General features: G+C 40.8%; 1 protein-coding gene across 1 annotated transcript; it reads right to left on the bottom strand.

Annotated features, from left to right (window-relative positions):
- Positions 1–1,510: 1,510 nt before the first annotated feature.
- LOC104609476 (Transducin/WD40 repeat-like superfamily protein) lies at positions 1,511–6,074 on the bottom strand. Its single transcript, XM_010275808.3, has 2 exons — positions 5,317–6,074; positions 1,511–3,582 (listed from the first exon to the last, which is right to left on the bottom strand). Exon 2 carries the CDS (start codon positions 3,561–3,563, stop codon positions 1,857–1,859), a length of 1,707 nt encoding a protein of 568 aa, XP_010274110.1. The 5' UTR covers positions 3,564–3,582; positions 5,317–6,074; the 3' UTR covers positions 1,511–1,856.
- Positions 6,075–22,455: the final 16,381 nt, after the last annotated feature.

Raw genomic sequence — 22,455 nt, 5'->3', positions numbered from 1 at the left:
GGAATTCCTAAAGATGTTCAAGTGTGCAAGGCTACCCAGAAAAACTGAAACAGCTGTGGTTGGTATTTCGAATTTCCTGAAACTTGTTTTCCACCAAGCTTTGAATTTTATCAAGAGTCTTGGAATTTTCCATAGTGAAGAAGAATTAATCGGTACAATAAAGAAATAACCATTCGTAGTTGGAAGAAGGCTTATAACAAGTGAAATTGTTGGAGATGCATATAACCCATAGATGTGAAATTGTTATTCTATGCTAATATATAATCCTTCATAAATTGGTATGTAATTATTACACACTATTTTATGCACTTTTTAAGGTTAAATGAGATGCGATGCTGTGTCTATCATAATTTTCATGTAGGAATGTCAAACCAAAGTAGCAGATATACACCATGGTCTCAGTGGACTCCTGAGTCTCATGGAATTCAACAATTTTTGTTGAAGTGGTACTTCACAAGGCCATTCAATGAAATAAGCCGAATACCCATCTAAACAAAAGAGGATGGGATATTGTTAATGCGGGATATCCAAATATGCTGTGATACTTGACTCCATATCGATGTATCCAATACTATCTCCCTGATTTTCAACGTGATGGACAATCAAGGTCTCAAGGAATAACATTTCAATCATCTTCACTCATCACTTCGTAATGTGATTGATCAGTGTAAATTAGAGTTCTCAAGAAACATTTTCCAATTCTTGAATGTATGCCATCATACCCTATGAAGTTACGGTAGTATGTGTTGCAGGTTTTGATCAGCTGTTAAAAGACTTTGTTCTATTCTAAGAAGTAATATGCTCCATACACATATTATGTAAAAGAAAGGACAACCCATTTTAATATATATTTTTTTGACAAGGCAATGTATTTGTAAGGACTGAGATGCAACAGAACCCGTGTACTCCACGAACCTATTTAATTTTAACTATTATATGTAAAGGAACAGAAACTGATTTCTTTGTTTGCTTTCCCTTCTTTCTCAGGATTACATTTATGCAAATTTGTAAGGACTTCTAGCCATAAATCATGTTAAAGGCAACTTAAAACAAACATGAAATGGAAGAAAATATGGAGGATGAATTCAAAACATTCATGGATCAAGTTCCTAAGATAGGTTTTAACTTCCCATAAACCAAAATTCTTCATAGGGTCTTAGTCATTTAACATTTTGAAATCACATAACAAGGGGATTCAAAATACAACAATACCATATAACAATATCCTGAAGCAGAATTTGAGAATTCAAGAAAATTATTAAGAGCCAGTGGTGCTAAATATAATTAATAGTTAGACCCTTTAAAGAAAATTATGTCACAAGAATGATGAAGACATAACATGGCAAAATCACAGGAACCTATTGTGTGATGCAAGTGAAAAGGAAGATGTTTCTTAATTTATTACAACGAATTAATTATATAGTGTTTGAAAGTCAGCAATGCTATAAAGAATTGAGCCAATTTATAAAATAAAAAAAAAAGTAATTTAACGTAATAATGCAACCAGAAAGACTCGCTAAAACCAGCTGATTCCTTGACAACCCATACACTGTCTGAACCAAAATGTGTTTCCCACAAACAAGATGCATCCAAGTCAAAAATAATTTGAAAAATAAGACAAACTTGTGAAGAAAGAACAAAACTTGAACAAGCAATAATTGACTAAACAAAATTTAGATAAAATTGTACCAAGACATCAGATTCCACGTAACATCATCCAACATCCTACAAAGAATTGAAACGGGAAATGGTCGTATTAACTCTGGAATCCGGACATGTAATGCTTCTCATATATAAGGAAGGCTACCCAAGTAGAGTAAATGATAGCAGTGATGGATGGGATTAATCTCATCACTCTATGCATGTTCATAATGATGCAACTTGTACAAGAACACTTTTCCAGCAGCATTTCCCAATGCCATGAAACCCCCACCAGGACTGAAATCCAAACATCGAGGATACTCCAGAACCCGATTTGCAGGGGGCCAATTTGAGAATACAGTGAAAGATGGAATGTGTAATAGCTTTAAGCTGTTCTTCTGCATGTTTGAACAAACAGCCAAGATTTGAGCATCATGATTAAATTTCAAGAAGTCGACTTTGGTGGTTAGATTCTCAACTGTCTTAATTGGTTTTCTCTTGCCACCTAGAAAGTCTTCTCTGTTGTAAATATTCACAATCCCACTATCAGAACCTGCTGCAAACAAACTTCCATCTGGAGATGTACAGAGGGCTGTACCATTTATGCAACCATCATCAACAGCCTTATGGAAACACCTTCTAGTCCTCAAGTCCCAGTGGTAGACATGTCCATCTCCTCCTGAGCTCAATAAATGTTTTCCATCATTAGCAAAAGCCAAAGATCGAGCAGTCCCATTCATCTTCAGTGTTCCAATCAGATCCTTTGTTTTTGATGAAACCAACAAAATGTAGCCTTCATTACCCACAAAAGCAATGGTACTAGAGTCAGGAGAGACCTCAAAAACTTCCAAGCTTTTCTCCTCCCTACCTGTTAAAGGACCTATCTTATCAACCTTTGCTTTCACTAAATCAAAGCTGTAAAAGAACTTTCTTCTTCCCCCTGCAATAACCTGGGATCCATCTGGTAAAAAACAGGCCTTGCGAATGGGACAATCCTCAAGAAAGATGCTCTGTACCTTGGGGTTCCTTTTACCATCAATCTGGAAAAATCTCAGCCTTCGATCTAACCCAGCAGCAAGCAACAACTGCGCATTTCTATGGAATTGGACTGAATTTATTGGACCATTGGAGGGTTCAGTGGCATTTGCATCTACCAGTCTAGAATGTTCAAGAATTCCAGGTAACAACCTTGAACTACTCTTCACAACAAGATCTTCATTTGTCCGAAGGATATCATTATCAGCTTCAATATCCTGGTATTCAGGGACCACCACAGCACCACTCTCTTCATCTGATTCCTCATCTGGACTATATTTACTTGATGATCGGCCAAGTTCAGCCCATTCTGTTCCTGGGTTCAATTTAATGTGCTGTGCCCTCAATCTCGATACATAATCTGAGCCTGAAACTAAGCTTTCATCATCTTCCTTCCTCAACTTCCTCAATCTGTTGACTTTGGATATATCTATTCTAGTTCTTTCCTCCTCTTCGTCCACCCATACAGGTTTCCTCTCCCTCATTTTCTTTTTAGCATCACTCTCTTCTTGAAATTCTGCATCCTCTTCATACACTGACATTACCCCATCTGCAGACCGGTCAGTGAAGAACATGGCAGGACCCCCACCAACCACATCTCTCACCTCTTCCTCATTTTCCTTTCCAAACTCAACTGGAGAGTAGAGAGAACCAAACAAGAAGCTCTCCAACCTCTTCATTTCCTTTTCCTGTTCAATTTCTATTTGCTTTTCCTCTTCCTTGTGCTCTTTCTTTCTCTTCTTAGTCTTTGCTCCAACCAATTTCAATCCTTCTCTAGATTCAGTTTCTTCACTTCCTTCCAGAAGTAGAAACTCATCAATGTTCTCCCTTTTAACCTTGGCCACTTGGTCTTTAGGAAGGACATTTTGAGAAATTAAAGTTTCCATTGTTTGATGCTGGCTACCTCTGCAAAATCAAATACAGAATAACTACATTTACAAATAACAGCTCCAGCTAATGCAAGTTCAGTTTAAATTATCACCTAATAAACGTCACATTAAATTATCAGACAATGAACCACGAGATACTTCCTTTCAATAATCACTAAGCTAAAGCGTACTTCAGGTCAAGCCTCGATGATATAATTATAATCCTCAATGTACCCCAGGCTAATAATAAATATTAAATGTATACCATATCTGTAATTTTACCCAAAATATTCCTAATTTTTTTGGTGAACTTTAAGTTGGATAAATGAAACTTTGTTTCCTCAGTTTGATGTTTGAAAAATAATATTCAGACTACAATGGGCAAAATGCAAAATAAATAGTAAAATTCTATTATTTAAGCACATTAAATTCTTGTTTTATATCTCCTTTTTTTCTCTTTTATGTTTTTTTATAGGAACCGATAACTTTCAATAGCTAAAAAACAGAAAAACTGTCACCTACTAAAGTGTAAGGTGACCCCTCAACAAAATTCAAATTACAACACTGCCCAAAAAACCGATAACTTTTTTTTCTTTTATCCTTCTGGTATTTCTTTTAACAGTAAGCATGGTATCCATACATACATAACATTTTAACAATAGCTTTTTTCAGTAAAGACTCCATGTCTCTTTTCTTGGATTTATAAGACAAGAAAAAACAGATACCCCAGCGAGCATCAGGAAACAGCTCACTTGGGCTGATTTGGAGTCGCATTGGGGGTTCTCAAATCAAACAACCTAGAATTAACCCAATAGGAAACAAACCAACATTGACAAGCAAAATTAAGAAAGAAAAAAAAGGAACTACTTGATATCCAAGATAAGGGTTCTATAAGAATGAGAACCAATCACATAAAACAACTTAAAGACGCAAAGGCAAGTATAATTCAGCTAATCTAAATAAAATTACTAATGTTAATTGTTCAAGTCAACTGACATAAGACACATGCATGTCAACTTGAATAGAGATAATTCAATGTGAAAAGATGAAGAATAATAAAAGACAACTGAAGATTGGAGTTATCATAAAAGAAGATTAACAGCCCTGAATGTGAAAAATTAAAATACATGGGAAGGGGCAACTGTTCACTAATCCCAAAGAGGGCATTATTGATAGCATGAGAGGAGAGATATCCCTTAACACTAGATGGAAATCATTCAGCAATCTAAAAAAAGAAAAAAAAAACAAAAAAACAAACCGGAATTTTATAAACACTCTAAAAAATGATGAGAATTAAGCCAATTAGCAAAGATGGTGAGAACTATTCAACCACATGAAAAAGAAGAACAAAAGGAATTACTTATTAAATCCTAATGAACGGAAAGATAACCATTAATATTACCTAATTCCCACTATATTTTTATTGCAAACGCCAACCCATTTTCACAAACAACCAGTGACTATAATCATAATTTATCATTAAATAAGGACTTGTGTGCTCATATGTATCCTCACGAAAGAGCATGGGAGATTCAGGGGAACGGTCTTTCAATCTCGAGCGAGTCATTCACCATAACAGCATACAACGAAGGATTTGAGACACAGGATTTATCCATCCATGACAGATATTCAACATAACATGTACCAAGATCATGCTAGAAAGAAAAACAAGGCGAGATGGGGAAGGCAGTGTGTTCGGATACCCCAAATAGACAGAGAATATGAGACAAACAGAATAAAGTTCAGGACAAGCGATGAGGATCCATGTTACCTTGTCTGAAGTATAGCCTAAGAATGGAGAGATCAGCTGCTTCGTATGGAGGATTGGTGCTTCAGAATCTTTCCCTTCAGCTAAAATGGGGGAGATGACCTGTATTTCGGTAGCTCCTTCTAGCTTTGCAGGACAGTTGATGGACCGATGAAGAGTTCGCCGAAGTAGACCCAGTCCGGTGGCAAAGCAAGGGGTTGGAGAAACGTTGGGTGGTCGAGAATATGAAGAAAAACGAGAGGGATTTTCCTGACAGTCCAAGGCTATGGCGAACAGGGGAATCAGGAGTGGTTTAGTGAGAAAGAGAAGGGGGGAGAGATAGAGAGAGAGAGAGGAGAGCGAAAGAAATGTATGGGGGAGAGAATAGCGCCGCTGCCGGAAGTTGCAGCGGTGGCGGTAAAGAAAAAAAAAGAAACAGGGGGAGCTGCCGCTGCTAAAAGTTGCGGCAGCGGTGGTCAGAATGAAGAGAAGCAGAAGAAGAAGGTGATGGACGAAAGATCGGAGGAGAGCGAGATTGACAGATTGAACCGCCGCCCTAGAGTTGCAGCGGCGGTGGCGGTGAAGAAAAAAAAAATAGGGGATGGGGAGGGCGTTCGAATGGCCAAAAGAACGAAAAAGAAAATGAAGGAGGTGCTTGGCTATAGAAAAACGAAAAACAAGATGAAAACCTCGAATGGAAGAGCTTGGCCCCCTTTACCGCCGTTGCCGAGTCTCTATCGCCGTTGCCGCTGCCGCTGGGTCGAGAGAGAACGAAGATGAACGGTATATGGGAAAACTTTGTTTTAAACGTTTTAGGGCATATAAGGGTATTTTCATCAGTTTAGAGAAATTTGGGGTAATTTGATAATTTTGAGAATTTCGGCGATAGTTCGGGTTTAAGAGTGATCAAAATTAGACCTGTAAAGGGCCGGGCCGGAGTGGGCTTTTATTCTTAATTAACAGATTTTTTTAAGGCTCGAGTCAGAACCCGGCTCTCATAAAAAGCCTGAAACCTGAGCCTGGGTCCGAGCCCAAAGTCTAAAGTTTATGTTGCTGCTATCGCTGAAGCAGCTAGACAGAGAGAGAAATTATAAAAAAAAATAAAAATTGTATATATTAAATTATTAATATATATTATAATAAATATCATATATTTTATATTATATAAATTAGACGGGTCAGGCCAGGCTTGAGCTAGGCTTTTTTGACAAATCCTGAGCCCGGCCCGAAACACAGTCGGGCTTGGTGTTTTGGGCCTGAGATCAAGCTAACGGGCCTAACTACATGTCCAAGCCCGACTGGGGTGCAGATCAGGCTACCTAGCCCATGAACATATCTAATCAAAACCAAGATTTTGAATATTGGGTTAGAATTTTTGGTTGAAGAGTGTGGGGGTTATGTGTAAGCGGTTTTGTGTGTATGGGTCAATGAAGTTGGCCTAAATGGAATCTTTTTAATTGAATGAGTAACATGATAATTAATAAAGTATTGTTTTGAGGTGGGGTAAAATTAGCCTAACTTGGTCTAAATCAAGCAAATTTAGTAGAGGCTTAATTTGGACAATAAAAAGCCTCAAAATAAAATCTTTGTGTGATAAAAGGGTAAACAAGAAATTTGAAACAAGAATTTGTGGGTATGGGTTTTAGGATGCATGGGATCTGATGGTAGTGTCTGATTTAGAGTTCAAAATCATGAAAATCTAGGTCAGGGGAATTTAGGTCAATGAGAGAGAGTGTCCAGAATTTAATCTTGGTCTGATGGAGTTTAGGTAAATAGGAGAATGTTGAGTAAAAATTTTAGGGCAAATTTATTAAACTACCCCTACTATTTTGTTAATTGAATTTTAGGGCAAATTCAATCACATGCAGCAACATATGACTGTTATATTTTGAAAAAAAACGGCAATAATACCCTTTCCATATGGAGAACGAGAAACAAGAATTGAATCTTTGCAATCTACCGTAGTCTGCTGACTCTTGATGAGAAAGATCTCCACTATTTGCAACCTACTACAGCCAGACTCTTTGACGAGGAAGATCTCTACGGTGGGAGGAAAAACAGGGGAGGTAAGCTACATGTTTAAAGAAGAATGGGAAAAACAGGGGAGGTGAGCTATATGTTGAAGAAGAGTGGGAAAGAGAGGGGTCCAGTGAGGGAGGTTCTATCCAAATTGTCGTTGCAATGACGATGATAGGGGCAGAAAAATGATTTAGATCAACAAGTGTATGGATGCCACCGGCGCAGCTATTGGAGGGCTTTGATGGTTTCTTGTCCCGGAAAGACATGGATACCCTTGATTGAAAATCAATGGGAACCGACGGCGAGGGAGAGGGAGATCTCCAAAAAATCCTTGATTGAATCTGTGCGGTCGAGAGACAGGGTTGAATCGGTGGAAGCTAACAGCAACAACCTTGTCACGGGGGACAGGGTTCTTACTGCAACTCCACCGTCCACTAGCTTCGGTTTGATATTTTTACAAATTTTTTTTTGTCACTGGAAAATCCAAAAGATCAAGAGAGATGGAGTATGAATCGATGGGAGATTCTATTTGCTCCGATGCACGATCGAGAGAGATGGAGTTTGAATCGGTGGTGGGTTCTATCTACTTCGACGTATGGCAGACAGGGTTCTTCCTGCAACTTACTACAACGTTTGAAGCATTCAGAAGGCATTCGAGGGGGTTCTTATTTCTCCGATGCTCGAAAAATTCGGGAGGCATTTGAGGGGGTTCTTACTAAAACTTAATGCTCTAACTCTCGAAGCATTCGGGAGGCATTCGAGGGGGTTCTATTTGTTGGTTTTGTTGAAGTTGAAGTTCTGGTTTACAGCGCATTCCAGCCCAATTCAATGGCACCCATCAACTTCACCGATATCCCCATCAAATAATTTGAGAAATCCCTCGTCGTCTGTACCGTTGGCTCTTTTCACTGCGCTCAACAGAAAATTGTCCTAGCATAAAATATTTGTCCTGGATTTTGATTTCTTTTTATGATTTTCTTTCTGGGATTTGCAACTGTGTGAAGGTTATGCCGGGCATGATTCTATCCTCTTCAGTAGCAGCTCTGCTTTTTTTTTTTTCCTCTGTCTCTGCATGTGGAAGATCTCTAACGAGAAACCTTCCATATTCTTCACAGTTTTAACAGGAGAATTGTTGAGTAAATTTGACATTTTGCTTTTTTTTTTCAAAATTTAATGATGACAATTGTTAGAAAACTTGAAGGTACTTTAAGACAATAATTAAACTCGAAGGTATAGTTTGTCAATTAACTAAACAGTAAGGGTAGTTTAAGAAAATTTCCCAAAATTTTATTGCTATATGTTTTGGTATGTGTGGAGTTCAACGGTATTGCCCATTTGGTTCAAACTCCAGAGCTTTTAGGAGGATCTAAGGTTATGGATGTTTAAGCGACAACGGGGTTCAAAATAGAATCTTGGTTTGATAAAGGGTATATGGTGAAATTTTAAATTGAAAATTTTTGGATACGTATTTTGAAATGTCCTGGGTCTCATGGTATTTTATAAAAATCAATATTTTATAAACTAATGATCAAATCCACATTTATATCAAAAGATGATTTTTACTCTCAAAAGATACAAATAAAACAATTAATAATAAAATAATTATTTTAGTACTTAAAATTTATAAATTTGGACATGATATCTATCTTAAAAATTTTATAAATTATTAATTGATATTTTAATTTACATTTTACAATAATATATTTATTGTTTACAAAAATAAAAGTATTATTTACCAAACATCCGAGAATTAAATTTTATATTGATATTCTAATAGTTGCATGCATTTTTTTCCCTAGACTTTAATATAAAATAAAAGGGGGAGTTTCTTAAACTACCCCTATGGTTTAAGAAATTGACTAACTCTATGCTTACTATTTATATATTGTCTTAAACCACCCTTTAGTCTTTTGACAATTGTCTAAAATCTCCCTTACTATTAGTTTTTCGTCAAACACAATTGACATATGACAACGTGTGACTAATATATTTTACTAGAATTCCTAAACTACCCTTTTGTCGTTGAAAATTCCCTTTTCAGTTTGGGCTCATCTTAGACTGGACTATATTTCTTGTAAGGCACTGGTCGGTTTAGTGTTTGGTAGTCAACGACATCATTATGAAAGGACGGTGAACCTCAACTATTGTTTGTGATCATCGGCACCAACGTCAGTCTTCATTTGTAGAGATTGGTCACCTAAAACGAGGTGGGTGAAGGAGGCTAGTGAGATCAGTCAACTAACTGTTATTACGGTTATCTCACAAAAAACGTGAAGAGGAAGGAGGTTGGAAGGCCCTGTTAATCAACTATTAGTGTGGTTTGTGGTTTTCTCACACAAAGGAGGTTGAAGTGCTTCCTTCTTTACTTACAGAAAGGAGGTATAGTTTGTGGTTTTCTCATACAAAGGAGGTCGAAGAGCTTCCTCCTTGATGTCAAATAGGGTTGTTCATAAGAAGGCCCAACCCGACCAAATCAACCAATTCGGACCGACCCAACTCGAGTCGGCCGAGTTTTCATCAGTACGGGTCGGTTTCGGGTTGTGCAAATTCCTAAATTGATGATTCGGGTCAGTTTCGATTTTCACATAAAAAAACCGAAACCAACCTGAACTGAACCGACTTAGTTCCTAGTTCAAATATGAAGTTCCAAAGCCCATTAGGCCACCTAGTTTTTGAATGGTTGCAAAAAACTTTGTATTAGTGAATAGTGATTAATGAACATCTTTTGTGATTAACTTTTCATTTAAATTTTATCATAGGAGATGGCTGAAATGATGTTCAATTTATGACTGTTTTTAAAATTAGCAAGATTTTATCACAGGGATGAACTTAGAACCGAAATCGACCCAAACCGACCCAACCCGACTCAAACCGACTAGGTTGGTTTTGCTTAACACTTCGGTTTCGGTTTCTATGTCAGATAACCCGACCAGGTCAGGTCGGTTGGAAAAACTACGGTAAACCGACCCATGAACAGCCCTAATGTCAAACAGATGCAAACATTGACTAGTATATGTTTGACCAAATACCTCACAATCCTCCCCATCGAATGCACAGTGTGCCTCGCCCACCATGCCGCATGCACAACCTGCCCCCCTCCCGCACACCCAATCCGTTCACCCACCCGCCCTAGCACATACATCCCTCCCAGCTTGCAGCCCACCCACCACCCAATGACATTGCACTGCGCCCATTATGAACGCATACATGTATATGTATGATTATACTTGATGGAATGTGTTAATGAATATTTTTTTATTCTAGGAACCATTTGAATTTTCTTGAACCGACAGTATGAAGGTTTTACGCCCGTGTAGTGGTGGAAAGTGCATCACAGTTGTGGTTAGGTGTGGAAAGGCCGAGAATGTTGGCCAGGAGTTTTATGGATGTCACTATTAATAGTAAATTATATGTTATGTACAAATTATATGTTACCTAGTCTATCTATGTTCATTGTAGTTCATCCCTGATAGAAGATGTAAGGATGAAGCAAGGATGTGTCCGTATGGTATTGGGATCTATAGTCTTCACACCTATATGGTCTAGCACACAAAAGAAACGTTTTTGGGTTTGCGCAAAGCCTCAACTAAGAAAAAAATTGTTAATTGACTTGTGTCAATCATCAAATCTAAATCCCACTTTATTTTTATAGGGTGCATGTAAGTTTAAATTCTTCTCATGGACACCTCTAATGGAGAATGTCCAACAAAGCATAGGGAATGTAACCATGAAAAGAGATGGGTCAAGGTCGTCTAAACGCAATGAAAGGTCATCTAGAGACACATTAGATGAAGTTGAAGCAGTAGTAAAAGAAGGATAATTTGACTTTTGTGATAAATTATTAAAGCATATAAGGAATTTACGCATCAAAGATTTATGATGTGGGTTGTTATTGTTGCATAACTCTTTTAAAGTGTAAACACAATGAATGTAATGACCAAACAATGTTTACAAGTGCTTAATACACTATAGTCTTAAGGCGTAGTGCTATTTAATGTGCATTTTATTTTTTCCCTTGTTATATTTGTTTTCAATTAATATTGATACATACGGCCAAGACAATTGCTTCAACCTTAATTTGCATTCCAATGTAGGAGGAAACTTTGTAGTCCCCTATAATTTCCGGCATTCTTCTTGCCAAGAACAATTGCAAATAATTTCCAGTGTCCTTGCCATAAATAATGTCTATTATGAATAATTAGTTGGACTCCATGAGGTTGTTTGTCTTGCCAAGAGCCCTGCATTTCTAAACCCATTGAACCTGTGCCAAACAATACAAATTAAATGAAACAAGCAAAACCATCTTCTTGCCAAGAAGATGATTGTTTTTCTTCTTTGGTATTTGATACTGAACAAGAGACCACTAATTTTCTTTTGAGTCATGAGGTTGTCATGGTAGAGGCGTAAAGCTGAATCATCCACGCTATTAAGTTAGGACCAAATTTAGAACCACTAATACACCTACAAGCTGCAATTCACCATGCTATCAATGGAACCAATCTTGCCTCTTATGATAGGCTTTTGGGACACCACGTTGGATGGGCATACACCAATTTCATCCATAATAGTGTCAACTTTGCAGAACCAGTGGCTACAATCAAACAAGACAATTAAAACCTTCGGCTGGTTTGGGACTAAGAGAGGGGCATGACAGTTCCTCCTACTATGCCCAAATACACCACAAATGGAATACCTGACTGTCTTTTGTTCCAATGGGGGTATAATATGATGGACCTACCTCATCTTTTTCTCTTTTTCTACTCAATGGAGGCTGACCTGGCCTTCTCACTGCTGAGGGTCTAATTGGATGGTGATCTACATGTGGCCAATATTTCTACCCCGACAAAGCGTGAGCAAAGTGGTTGTATACACTTGCATAAATGGCGTTATGGAAGGCTCTACCACACAAATCCTCCACTCTATGCCTTGTGTAAGTCAGCATTACAAGTGCATGAGCACAAGGGATGCCACTAATGTCCCAGACCTTACGAGTGTATGTCTTTGCATCCATCTTTATAACATTATCAATCAAGTCAGCCCCTAGTATCTGGTACTCACATTGCCCTGAGCAAAAAACCCTAACTACACATTACCTGGCTTTTCTCCTTCTCCTACCAATGATTGATTACACCTTTGGCAGTAGCTCAACACCAGGTGCATTGACAGTTTCATGTCTTTCATATATCTTCTACATCTATCTTTTCCATATATCCACCAACATTTCAACGATGGGCATTGTTCTGGCCTCTCCAATCAAGAATTAAATGATTCGGTCTAGTTATTTGTGATGTCATCCAACTTAATTATAGGATCAAACCCATGCCTGGACCATGAGTTTAGGGGACTTGGCAAATTCAAGCATATGCACCTTTAGAGCAGTTCTTGATAACTTCCATGTAATGAATAAAATCAGACTGAGTGTATGATTTCCTAGTAGCCCAACACAACATCCTTCAATGCCTTCCCCTTGATTTTTTTTTTTTAATTTTATGTTACTGTATAGGTGCTACAAAAAGAATTGGTGGTTTGCACCATGCATGCAAATTGATTCTCCCTCAACTATGCCTTGCATACAAACATTTGGGTTATTAGTGTTAAATGTACATAAAACCAAATAAAACAAGCCCAAATACAATCAAATGTAAACTATATACACAACTTCTATCTATTTAACATAAAGGTCCACTTGTGTAGGTCATCAATACTCTTAACTTAGTTAAAAACCACAACCAACTATCATTGTTTTTTGCCTCCACTACAGAATATTCAATATGAAATATGCCATTATTGCCATCAAGCCCTACAGCTAAGAGTATTACACCTCCTATTGCACAAGTCTTGGCATGGCAACCATGTAGTCCAACAATCTTTCTACAGCCCTCCAAGAAACCATTCTTTGGTCTTGCAAGGCAGATGAAAACTTTCTTGAAGATGCCAAATGTTTTATGTTTTGTGGTAAGTGGGGCATGTAGCTTGACAATAGACTTGGGGTTACTTGTTAGTAAAGATGTGCGGTATTGAAGCAGTCTTGCATATGATTCAACAAATGACCCTCTAATCCTATCAATAGCTTTTACTTTATCTTAGTGTATTTTTTCTTCCCATGGACTTTTATTCCATACATCTTCTTGGTTTCATATCCAAGGACATGACTTGACATATTAAGATTAGCTTGTAGCAACCCCTCAATCTTTGTGGAAATCCATGTATTGGTTACCTCCCTATTTCTTGTCACCCTTAAACATGTATGTGTATCATGGAGGGTCTTCACAATGAAGCTACCTCCGTCATGGCTAACGGATGTATGAATCCTTTAGCCAGTCCTTAGTAGCACAAACTTGAGTAAATCTACACTTCTCATTTTTTCTTTCTTTTTATCTCTATACCCTCCATAGCACAATATTGTCTCATTGCATGTTTAAATTCTTTCATTGTAGCAAATTCCATTCTAGCCTAGAATCTTGGGTTGGAAAAATTGAAATCCAACTCACCCCTTAGGTGCCCCTCCTCAAATCAGATTCCCCTCTGTCAACACCCAATTTTTGCTTGGTCCCTTCACCATACCTTTATGTACCCTTCTCTTAGACCCCAAAAAACTTAGAAACAAAACCAAATCAATTTGACACTTTCCAAAACCCCAAAATAACCTCCTTTGACACAATCCACTGGGCGAATAAGAACCTTGAGATCAACATCAATGTCCGGTCAAACATCATCCCCGGACTTGGAAAATTATAACTTAGTTACACATTAGTTTTCATGACTAAACAACTACAAAGGTTCATTGTTCATCATGCCAACTTCTTTTTTAATGGTCCCGATCCATGTGATATTCAAATTCCAACTCCTACAAAATCAAATCCAACATATCCATCACCCCAAGATCACTAGGAAATAATAAACTAGTGAATCTCAACATGAATCTACGATAACCAACCGCAAAAACATTAAAATCCCATTCTTATGTCCTTAAACAATTACCAAGATCGATCATATCATTCTCAAATCAGAACCATCCACATGACTCCTCACCCTAATCCATGCCTACCTACCAAATTGTAGCTCAAAATTCCCCTGTTTAACCCCCCATCAAGCCTAGATCCCATTTTAAAAAATTACATTAATTAGAGTTTACCATCCCTCATCCCAACTTCATGACCAATCAGACTTTACCATTGTATTCGGAGACCCAAAAAACCCTAGAACATCAAATTTCATGACTAAACATCTCCATTTGGCCATTGAAAAGTAAGATTCCATTTTGGACCCTCTCGTTAATTCAAAAACCATAAGCTAAGACCATGATCTGAACTAAATCTATTAATCCACTCCTTTGATTAAAGATCCATAACTTTCATCAGATTTGGGATGATCAAAAGTGCCTAATCACCAATTTTTATCCAAAAATTCCCCTATTTGACCCTTCATCAAACCAAGATTATATTTTGACAAATCTCGTTGATCCAAACTTGTCAGCCACCTATCTCCATCATTCCGACCCTATTTGTCTGATCAGACCTCAGTACTATGTTCAGAGACCCAAAAAAATCCTAGCACGTCAAATTTCATGACTAGATTCATCATTTTGATCATTAAACTAGAAAGATACCATTTTGACACACCATATTAAATTGCCATGCCATCTGTCCCAACCTGAAGCCTCAAAAGGGTGATGGCTGATGTTAGATCCATTCTTGACCCATTAGAATACTTGGACCAATGAAATAGAGCCTAATAGACCAAAAAATCACAAAACCCCAATATAACCCCACTTAAAGCCAAGAAAAGACAAAACCACATTTAAAACTTCATCAAATTTACATTTTCTACCATTGATAGCCCCAAATATGAGACTACCATGACAAGCACACCCCAAGCTCCCATTGGACACACAAAACCCGTGAAAACCACCCCTAAATCGAAGAAAATGTTTCACCAAATAGGAAAACTTGACTAACATATATTTCTTAGAAGAATCTTTGCCTATTTATGTAAAAATCCTCTGTTGAATCCCAAGCAACATAGTTGAACACATTCAGACTTGACCCCCTCCCTTTCTCTATAAATATTGATCTAATTCGAACTCAAAAGGGGGAGAAGGGGAAGGAAACTGGAGGGAGAACCCTAGAGAGAGAAAGAAAGATAGAAATGAGGGAGAAAACTAGAAAGAGAGAGATCTAAAGAGAAGAAGAGGAGAAAAAAATATTTTCCCTAACCTCTGTAATCCCAAAGTCCTTGAAGATCAAACTTCAAATCCACCCATATGTTTTCAACTACAAGATTTGAAACAAAAAAGTACACCATCCAACCCAATATCTCATTCAAGTTTCTTTAAACTTATTTCTGCTACTATAAAGCTCCTATCAAGGTACATACAAAAGGTAAGTTTTTCATTTTAACTTTTAAACCTGATTCTATAATCTCTATTTTTTTTTGTTTTTCAAGATTGCTTGAGATTTTGAAATGTTGGAGAACCATCACTTGCAATTTCTTCTTGACTGAGAATAGAGGCAAAGACCGAGGGTCTTAGGAAAACCCGTACCTAAAACCCCATAGCATCACCTCAAAATCGGTCTTAGGAGAAGTTAAAAGCATGTTCCTCAAGATTTAAGAAATTCCTGCAACCATTTTTGTTTTTCTTCGAAAGAAATTGAACTTGAATAACTCCTGTATTAGGATGCTATAGTGGCTTGGAGAGAGAGGTGCCTAATACCTTTCCTCTCCCAATCTTTGGGACTTGAAATCTCTCGGTTATGTGCCTTTTTCCATAAAGAATGGAGTCACTATCAAAGACTTAAAAAAAAAATTTCAAATATGAAAATGAGGGCCCATTTCCTCTAAAAAATGGGTGGTGACTCCATCTTTTTGAGCCGGCCATGAGCTTCCTGGAGCTTACAACTAGCAACTCCACTAGGGACAACTAGAACCTTTACTGGGTGTTGTTCAGACTCAGTTTTATTCTATTTTGTTTTGCGTTGGTAAGTTTAAAAGTTGGTTGATTGCGATTCAAAATTGCACCTCAAGAAGGCTGGGCGTGATAGACCATCCCAACGTGATTCAAAACCGCATTTTAGCATTCTTTGGCATACAAGACCTCTTCTTTATACATTGTAATCGCACCCAAAACCATTCTTGTACCCAAATCGTACCTGAAACTTCACTTAGAACCATACTTTGTTGAGATCACAACTAGAGTCTCATCCAAAACCGCATCTTCACCAAAATCGCAAGCAAGGTCTCACCTAAAACATTTCCTCAAAATTGCACCTCATTTCATCTTTGCCATAGCCTAAAAGTCCAAAACCTCATCTCATCACTACCCAAAAGTTCAAAATCGCAGATCATTCCAATCCCTTCGCAGCCTAGAAAATCGCAATCGTAATTCCTTTCAATCCCATCACAGCACAGGAAATCAAAACTAATTTGCAATTCCCTTCAACCTCATCGCAACCCAGAAATCCAAATTGCACCTTCTTGCCCATCGCACTCCAGAACTTGTTTATCACACCTTCCTTTCTGCTCATCACACCTTAGAACTTGCTCATCGCACCTTAGAACCTACCTATCGCACCTCAGAACCTACCCATCACACCTTATTTCAATCTAATCGCACCTAAATTGCACCCATCTAGCCTTCTTACGCCCTGTTATCGCATCGCACCCTCCATCACATGCGCACTAGGTCTCTATCGTGACTAGCCTCTTGTTTTTTTTTCCTTTTTTTTGTTTTTCAAGGTTTTCTTTTGCTTGCTCCCTCTTCTCCTATGGTGTCCTCTTAAGAGGAAAGTTTTTTAAACTTCTTTGTTCCTATTTACTATGCTTAGCCTTATATGGGAATAGTTGTAAGTTATAGTTGATGGAGGATGATTTGACCTGACCCCTTGAGACAATGACACGTGGACCTAACTCAGCACGAGCAAATGACTCAGATCCGTAGCCTGACTGTGACTAAGTAACGAGTCTGCAGGATAGCTCACTACGTCATAGTTCACTGTAGGGGGAGCTCGCTACACCGCAACTCACTATAAGGTGAGTTCGCTACAACGCGAGCTCGAGGTCCCTCGATCTATTGAAAGGAAATATTCCAAGACAAGTCTATCCTAGCTCGCGAGCTAGGATAACCAGTTCGCTCCAACACTTAGGCAGGAAAACTGCCCCAAAGACATCCTTGAGAAGGGTCACCTCGAAGTACTCCTAGGAGCTTGCTACAAAGTAGCTCGTGACAGGATAGCTCACTATAAGGTAGCTCGCGGCTAAGTGACGCGATGCTTTCAAGAAGCTTCTATTTGACAAGATCGTACCTGTCAGACTGTGCCATGTCTCCTGATCGACGGTGCAGTCCCTGCCAATTCAACAGACTGCACCCATGTCTCTCGACAGATGGTGGTGCGCCTGTCCTTCCGGGACATGTCACTCACCCGATTGGGTAGTACCCTACAGCGGTCACCTGCGCAGCCCTGGTAGGTAACGGCTGCGACAAAAGCCTAGTGGTGGTTACGCCCGATTTGACAAGAACACCTATATAAGAGCTCCCTAGTTAAAGGGAAGTTCTCTCTCGAACATCAGAGATCCTATCTGAAGCTTACTTGCTCTTGAGCTAATCTTGAGAACTCAGTGATCTAGCGCGACCTACACTCTTAGCCTCTTTACACTCTTACACTCATTGCTTTCTCCCTCAGCGTTCTAACTTAAGCTTCAGAGTAACCCCACTAGGCAAATCCCCCGGGGAGTCCTTCATCTTCTTCTTCTCAGGTGTCGTCCGTTGCCAGCTAGGAGCCAATCAGCAGCCAGCTAGGAGTGCCCGTATCGTGCCACATCATTTGGCGCCGTCTGTGGGAAACGCTTCAAAAAGCCTTCCTTTAAGCTTTTACAGTTTCCTTTTCTGAAAACTCAGCATTCATGGCTTCCTCCAGCAACGTCGGACGTGGTGCCAGCTAGAACGCTTCTGGGGAGCAGCCCCAATTTCTTACTGTCTGCATTGGGCTGTTCACCGTCCCCCTCTCCGTGGACGGAGTTCCCAGATTGAACGTGCCTCTCACAATGGCACCCGCGGTCTTTCCACTCCCTACCACAGTCGGAGCAACCTTTGCTGAACCCTCGGTTGTGCCCCCAGTGGCCAAACCGAACCACTTGGAGGACAAAATGCAGTGCATGTGAGCCATGCAAGCTAAAATGCAACAATTTCAACAATTCGAACTCTATTAACAACAAGTGCTGCACCAAGTTTCCTAATACCAGTATTAGCAGTAGTTTCCTTCTTTGCCTCAGGCCCAGCCGTCGCTTCCCCCTCGGCATCCTGCCATGAAGCAGACCAAGCCCTCCCACCGGAGTGAACGACCTCGCCGGGGAGAGGCTTCCCAGGCCCAGGATCCCGCCAAGAGCCAAGCCTCTTCCCATAGCCAAAAGGAGAGGCCAGCCACCCTCTCGCCTTGTAGCTTGTGGGCAGGTCGGGGGCATCCTAGCCAACCAAGCCCGTATTGCCACGGCCTTCATGGTTTGAGCTCCTACTCTCAGAGAATCTGTTCGAGCTTTTGGCCACAGATTGTAGGCAGGGCCCTTCAGTTCAGAGCCACCACCAACAGTCTGAGCCTGTCAAGCTCGGCGACACTGAAGCATCAAGCACCAACGCCGAGCCAGTAGGGTAGCAGCGAAGACGCCAACGAGCTCGCCGAACTGCTACCCGAGTCTCTTCCGAGCTCAAAGGAAAAGAGGAGGTATGCTCAGGTGAAGTGAAAGCTACACCTCTCCTCTCAGTTTCTTCCCCATTATCACCAGAACTCCTTGCTATCCCCAAGCCAAGGGACTTCAAGCTCCCTCCACTGGACAAGTATGATGGATCCTTCGATCCAAATGATCATGTGGATGTGTCCCAGATGCACCTGGCAAGAGCCAGTGAATCCTGCATGTGCGTGGATTTTTCCACCACCTTCAAAGGGGTAGCCCGCACATGGTACCGTAACCTCGCACCTGGTTCGATAAGAAGCTGGGCGCTGTTCATGCAAGTTTTCACCTCCCACTTCGTTACCAGCAAAAAATGCCCGAGAACTCAAGAAAGCCTCCTCGGCATAGTTCAAAAGGAAGGGGAGTCCATTCGGAGTTACGTCAAGTGGTTCAACGACGCTTGTTTACAGATACCCGACCTGGATCCCGCAGTTCACTTCACCGCAGCCAAGCGAGGTATCACCCACAAAGAGTTCAAATGGCACGTAGTTGTCAATCAACCCAAGACCGTGACTGAGTTCCTCAAGCTTGCGGATCGGCTCATAGGGATGAAGGAGGAAATCAACCAGAAGGGTGAGCAGACCCTTGAGAAAAGGAAGAGGGAACCAGAGCCCCCATGTCAAGGAGATAGCAGGAAGAAGAAGGACCAAGCTCAGGGGGCAAAGCCAAATCAGCCTTTCCAAGCTCCAGCAGCAGAAAGGGACTATAAACCCCTCAATACGAAGCGGGCCGAAATCCTCATGGCGATCATGGACGCTCCGTACGTGAAGTGGCCACCTCGACTGAAGGTGGACCCTAATGTTAGAAATAAAAATCTGTACTGTAGCTTTCATAAAGATCACGGTTATAGCACCGAAAGTTGAAAAAATCTCCGCGATGAGATTGAAGAACTCATCCGCCATGGATATTTGCAAAATTTCTTACAAAGTAATAATAATAATAATAATAATAATAATAATAATAATAATAATAATAATAATAATAATAAAGCAGGTCGGCAAGGGGAGCAGAGTAGAGATGCTCCCGAATCCAGCAGACAAGCGGAACAGCCGCAAAAGCAACCCCCCGAAGAGAGACCAGTTCGGGGGACCATCCACGTCATAGTTGGAGGCTCGATTGTGGCGGGCTGTACTTCAGCTGCAGCTTGCGCACCAGCTCATGAAGCCGCCAGGGAAGAGCAAAACCCCCCAAAGCGGCCAAGGTTGGAAGACCCCATCTTCTTCACAGAATATGACATGCGCGGGGTCCACTACCCCCATGATGACGCGCTCCTCATAATGGTGAAGATCAACGACTTCGAAGTCAAGCGCGTCCTCATCGATTTAGGCAGCTCGGTGGACATCCTCTTCAAAGCACCCTTCGACAAACTGCAGCTCTAGGAGAATGACCTAAAGCCCGCGAACACTCCCCTGGTAGGCTTCAGCGGAGAGGACAGGCCCTTGGGAAGGATTACAGTACCCATGGAGGTCGGCGCTTGGCCTAGCATAGTGAGGCTCAACCACGATTTCTTAGTGGTCGCAACCCCTTCCCGTATAACGCCATAGTAGGTCGGCCGATTACCCATGCCTTACGGGCTGTGGTGTCCACCTACTACTTGGCCATGAAGTTCCCCACGAACTTCAGAATCGGGATAGCGTGAGGTGACCAGCTTGAGTCTCGCAAGTGCTATGTCGCCGCCCTTAAAGAGAAAGCCAAGGCAGTCGATGACCTTGAGCTGGAGTGACCTACGGAGCAGAGCGAGGAGCGAGTTGCGCCCACGAAAGAGACCGTCTCCATCCCGGACTCGACGGAAGACCCAGCCCAAACTCTTTAGATCGGTGCTTCCATTGAGGAGCCTTTGCGATCTAAATTGGTACACTTTTTACTTGAAAATTTAGATGTTTTTGGATGGTCTGCGGCAGAAATGCCCAGCATAGACCCTAGCATCATAGCTCATAAACTTAATACTGATCATGTAGTTAGGCCCGTTAGACAGAAGAAACAAAACCTAGCCCTAGAGCGATGGAGGGCAGTCGACGAGGAGGTCGGGAAGCTCCTTGTAGCCGATTTTATCAAGGAAGTCCACTACCCGAGCTGGGTGGCCAACCCCGTTCTGGTGAAAAAGGCTAACGGTAAATGGCGCATGTGTGTCGACTACACCGACCTGAACCGAGCTTGCCCAAAGGACTGCTTCCCACTCCCTAGAATCGACCGTGTGGTGGATGTGACCTCGGGGCACAAGTTGCTAAGCTTTCTAGATGCCTATTTGGGCTACAACCAGATCATGATGGATCCGACAGATGAAGAAAAGACTGCCTTCATAACCGAGCTTGGCCTGTACCGCTACAAGGTCATGCCTTTGGGCTAAAAAATGCCAATGCGACCTTTCAAAGACTTGTAAATAAACTGTTTGATTCATTGATTGGCCAAAAAGTAGAATGTTATGTAAACGGCATGGTCGTCAAAACCCTGTTCTCATGTGATTTAATACAAGATTTGAATTTAGTTTTTGAAATCCTGTGTAGATTCAATATGAAGCTAAACCCGAATAAGTGTGTCTTTGGTGTCACCTCGGGTAAATTTCTGGGATACATCGTAAACTGGCGCGACATTGAAGCCAACCCGGACAAAATAAAGGCCATCTTAGATATAAGACCACCCCAAAAAATGAAGGAGGTTCAGAGGTTGAATGGCTGAGTAGCCGCCCTGAGCCGCTTCATGTCCAAGTCAGCAGATCACTGCCTACCTTTCTTTAAAGCAATTAAAAGCAAAGGGTTTGAATGGACCCAAGATTGTCAGCTCGCGTTTGACGAGCTCAAAAAGTACCTCGCTGGCATACCAGTCTTAACCCGGCCTGAAGAGGGTGATGTTTTAGAGTTGTATCTCTTGGCAAGTGACAAAGTGGTCAGCTTGGTACTAATAAAAGAAGTAGATCGGGTCCAATGACCTATCTACTATGTTAGTAAAATGTTGTAGGGAGCAGAAACGAGATATCCAGAGATAGAAAAAGTGGCGTATGCACTAGTTATTACAGCCCGAAAGCTCCGTCCATACTTTCAAGCTCACATTGTTGTCGTCCTCACCAACAAACCTCTGAGGCAAGTCCTACTCAAGCCCGAGGTCTCTGGTCGACTGACGAAGTGGGCTGTTGAGCTCAACGAGTACGACCTCCAATACAAGCCTCAAACTGTTATCAAGGCCCAAGCCTTAGCAGACTTCGTCGTGGAGTGCACTTTCAGCTCCAAAGTCCCTAGGCCGGTTGAGCACGAGGCCCCCAATTCGGGCGAGCGCAGAGCTTCCAGGCTGGTTGAGTCCGAACACCGTGAGGTAGCAGTCAGTGTGACATCTCTCCTAGTTAGGCCTAGCGCGAATTGGGATGAGGAGCCCTAGATCTTTCACGTAGATGGCTCCTTGAACCAACAGGGCAGCGGAGTCGTAATAGTT

Source organism: Nelumbo nucifera, chromosome 7 (assembly GCF_055504915.1).
Source record: "Nelumbo nucifera cultivar China Antique chromosome 7, China Antique-T2T, whole genome shotgun sequence".
NCBI classification, from domain to species: Eukaryota; Viridiplantae; Streptophyta; class Magnoliopsida; order Proteales; family Nelumbonaceae; genus Nelumbo; species Nelumbo nucifera.
The sequence above is the reverse complement of the archived record's forward strand: the minus strand, read 5'-3'. Positions and strand labels throughout refer to the sequence as shown.

What these genes read in the sequence shown, in the direction of transcription:
- LOC104609476 (XM_010275808.3), bottom strand. Translation starts at nt 3,563, where the DNA reads ATGGAAACTTTAATTTCTCAAAATGTCCTTCCTAAAGACCAAGTGGCC.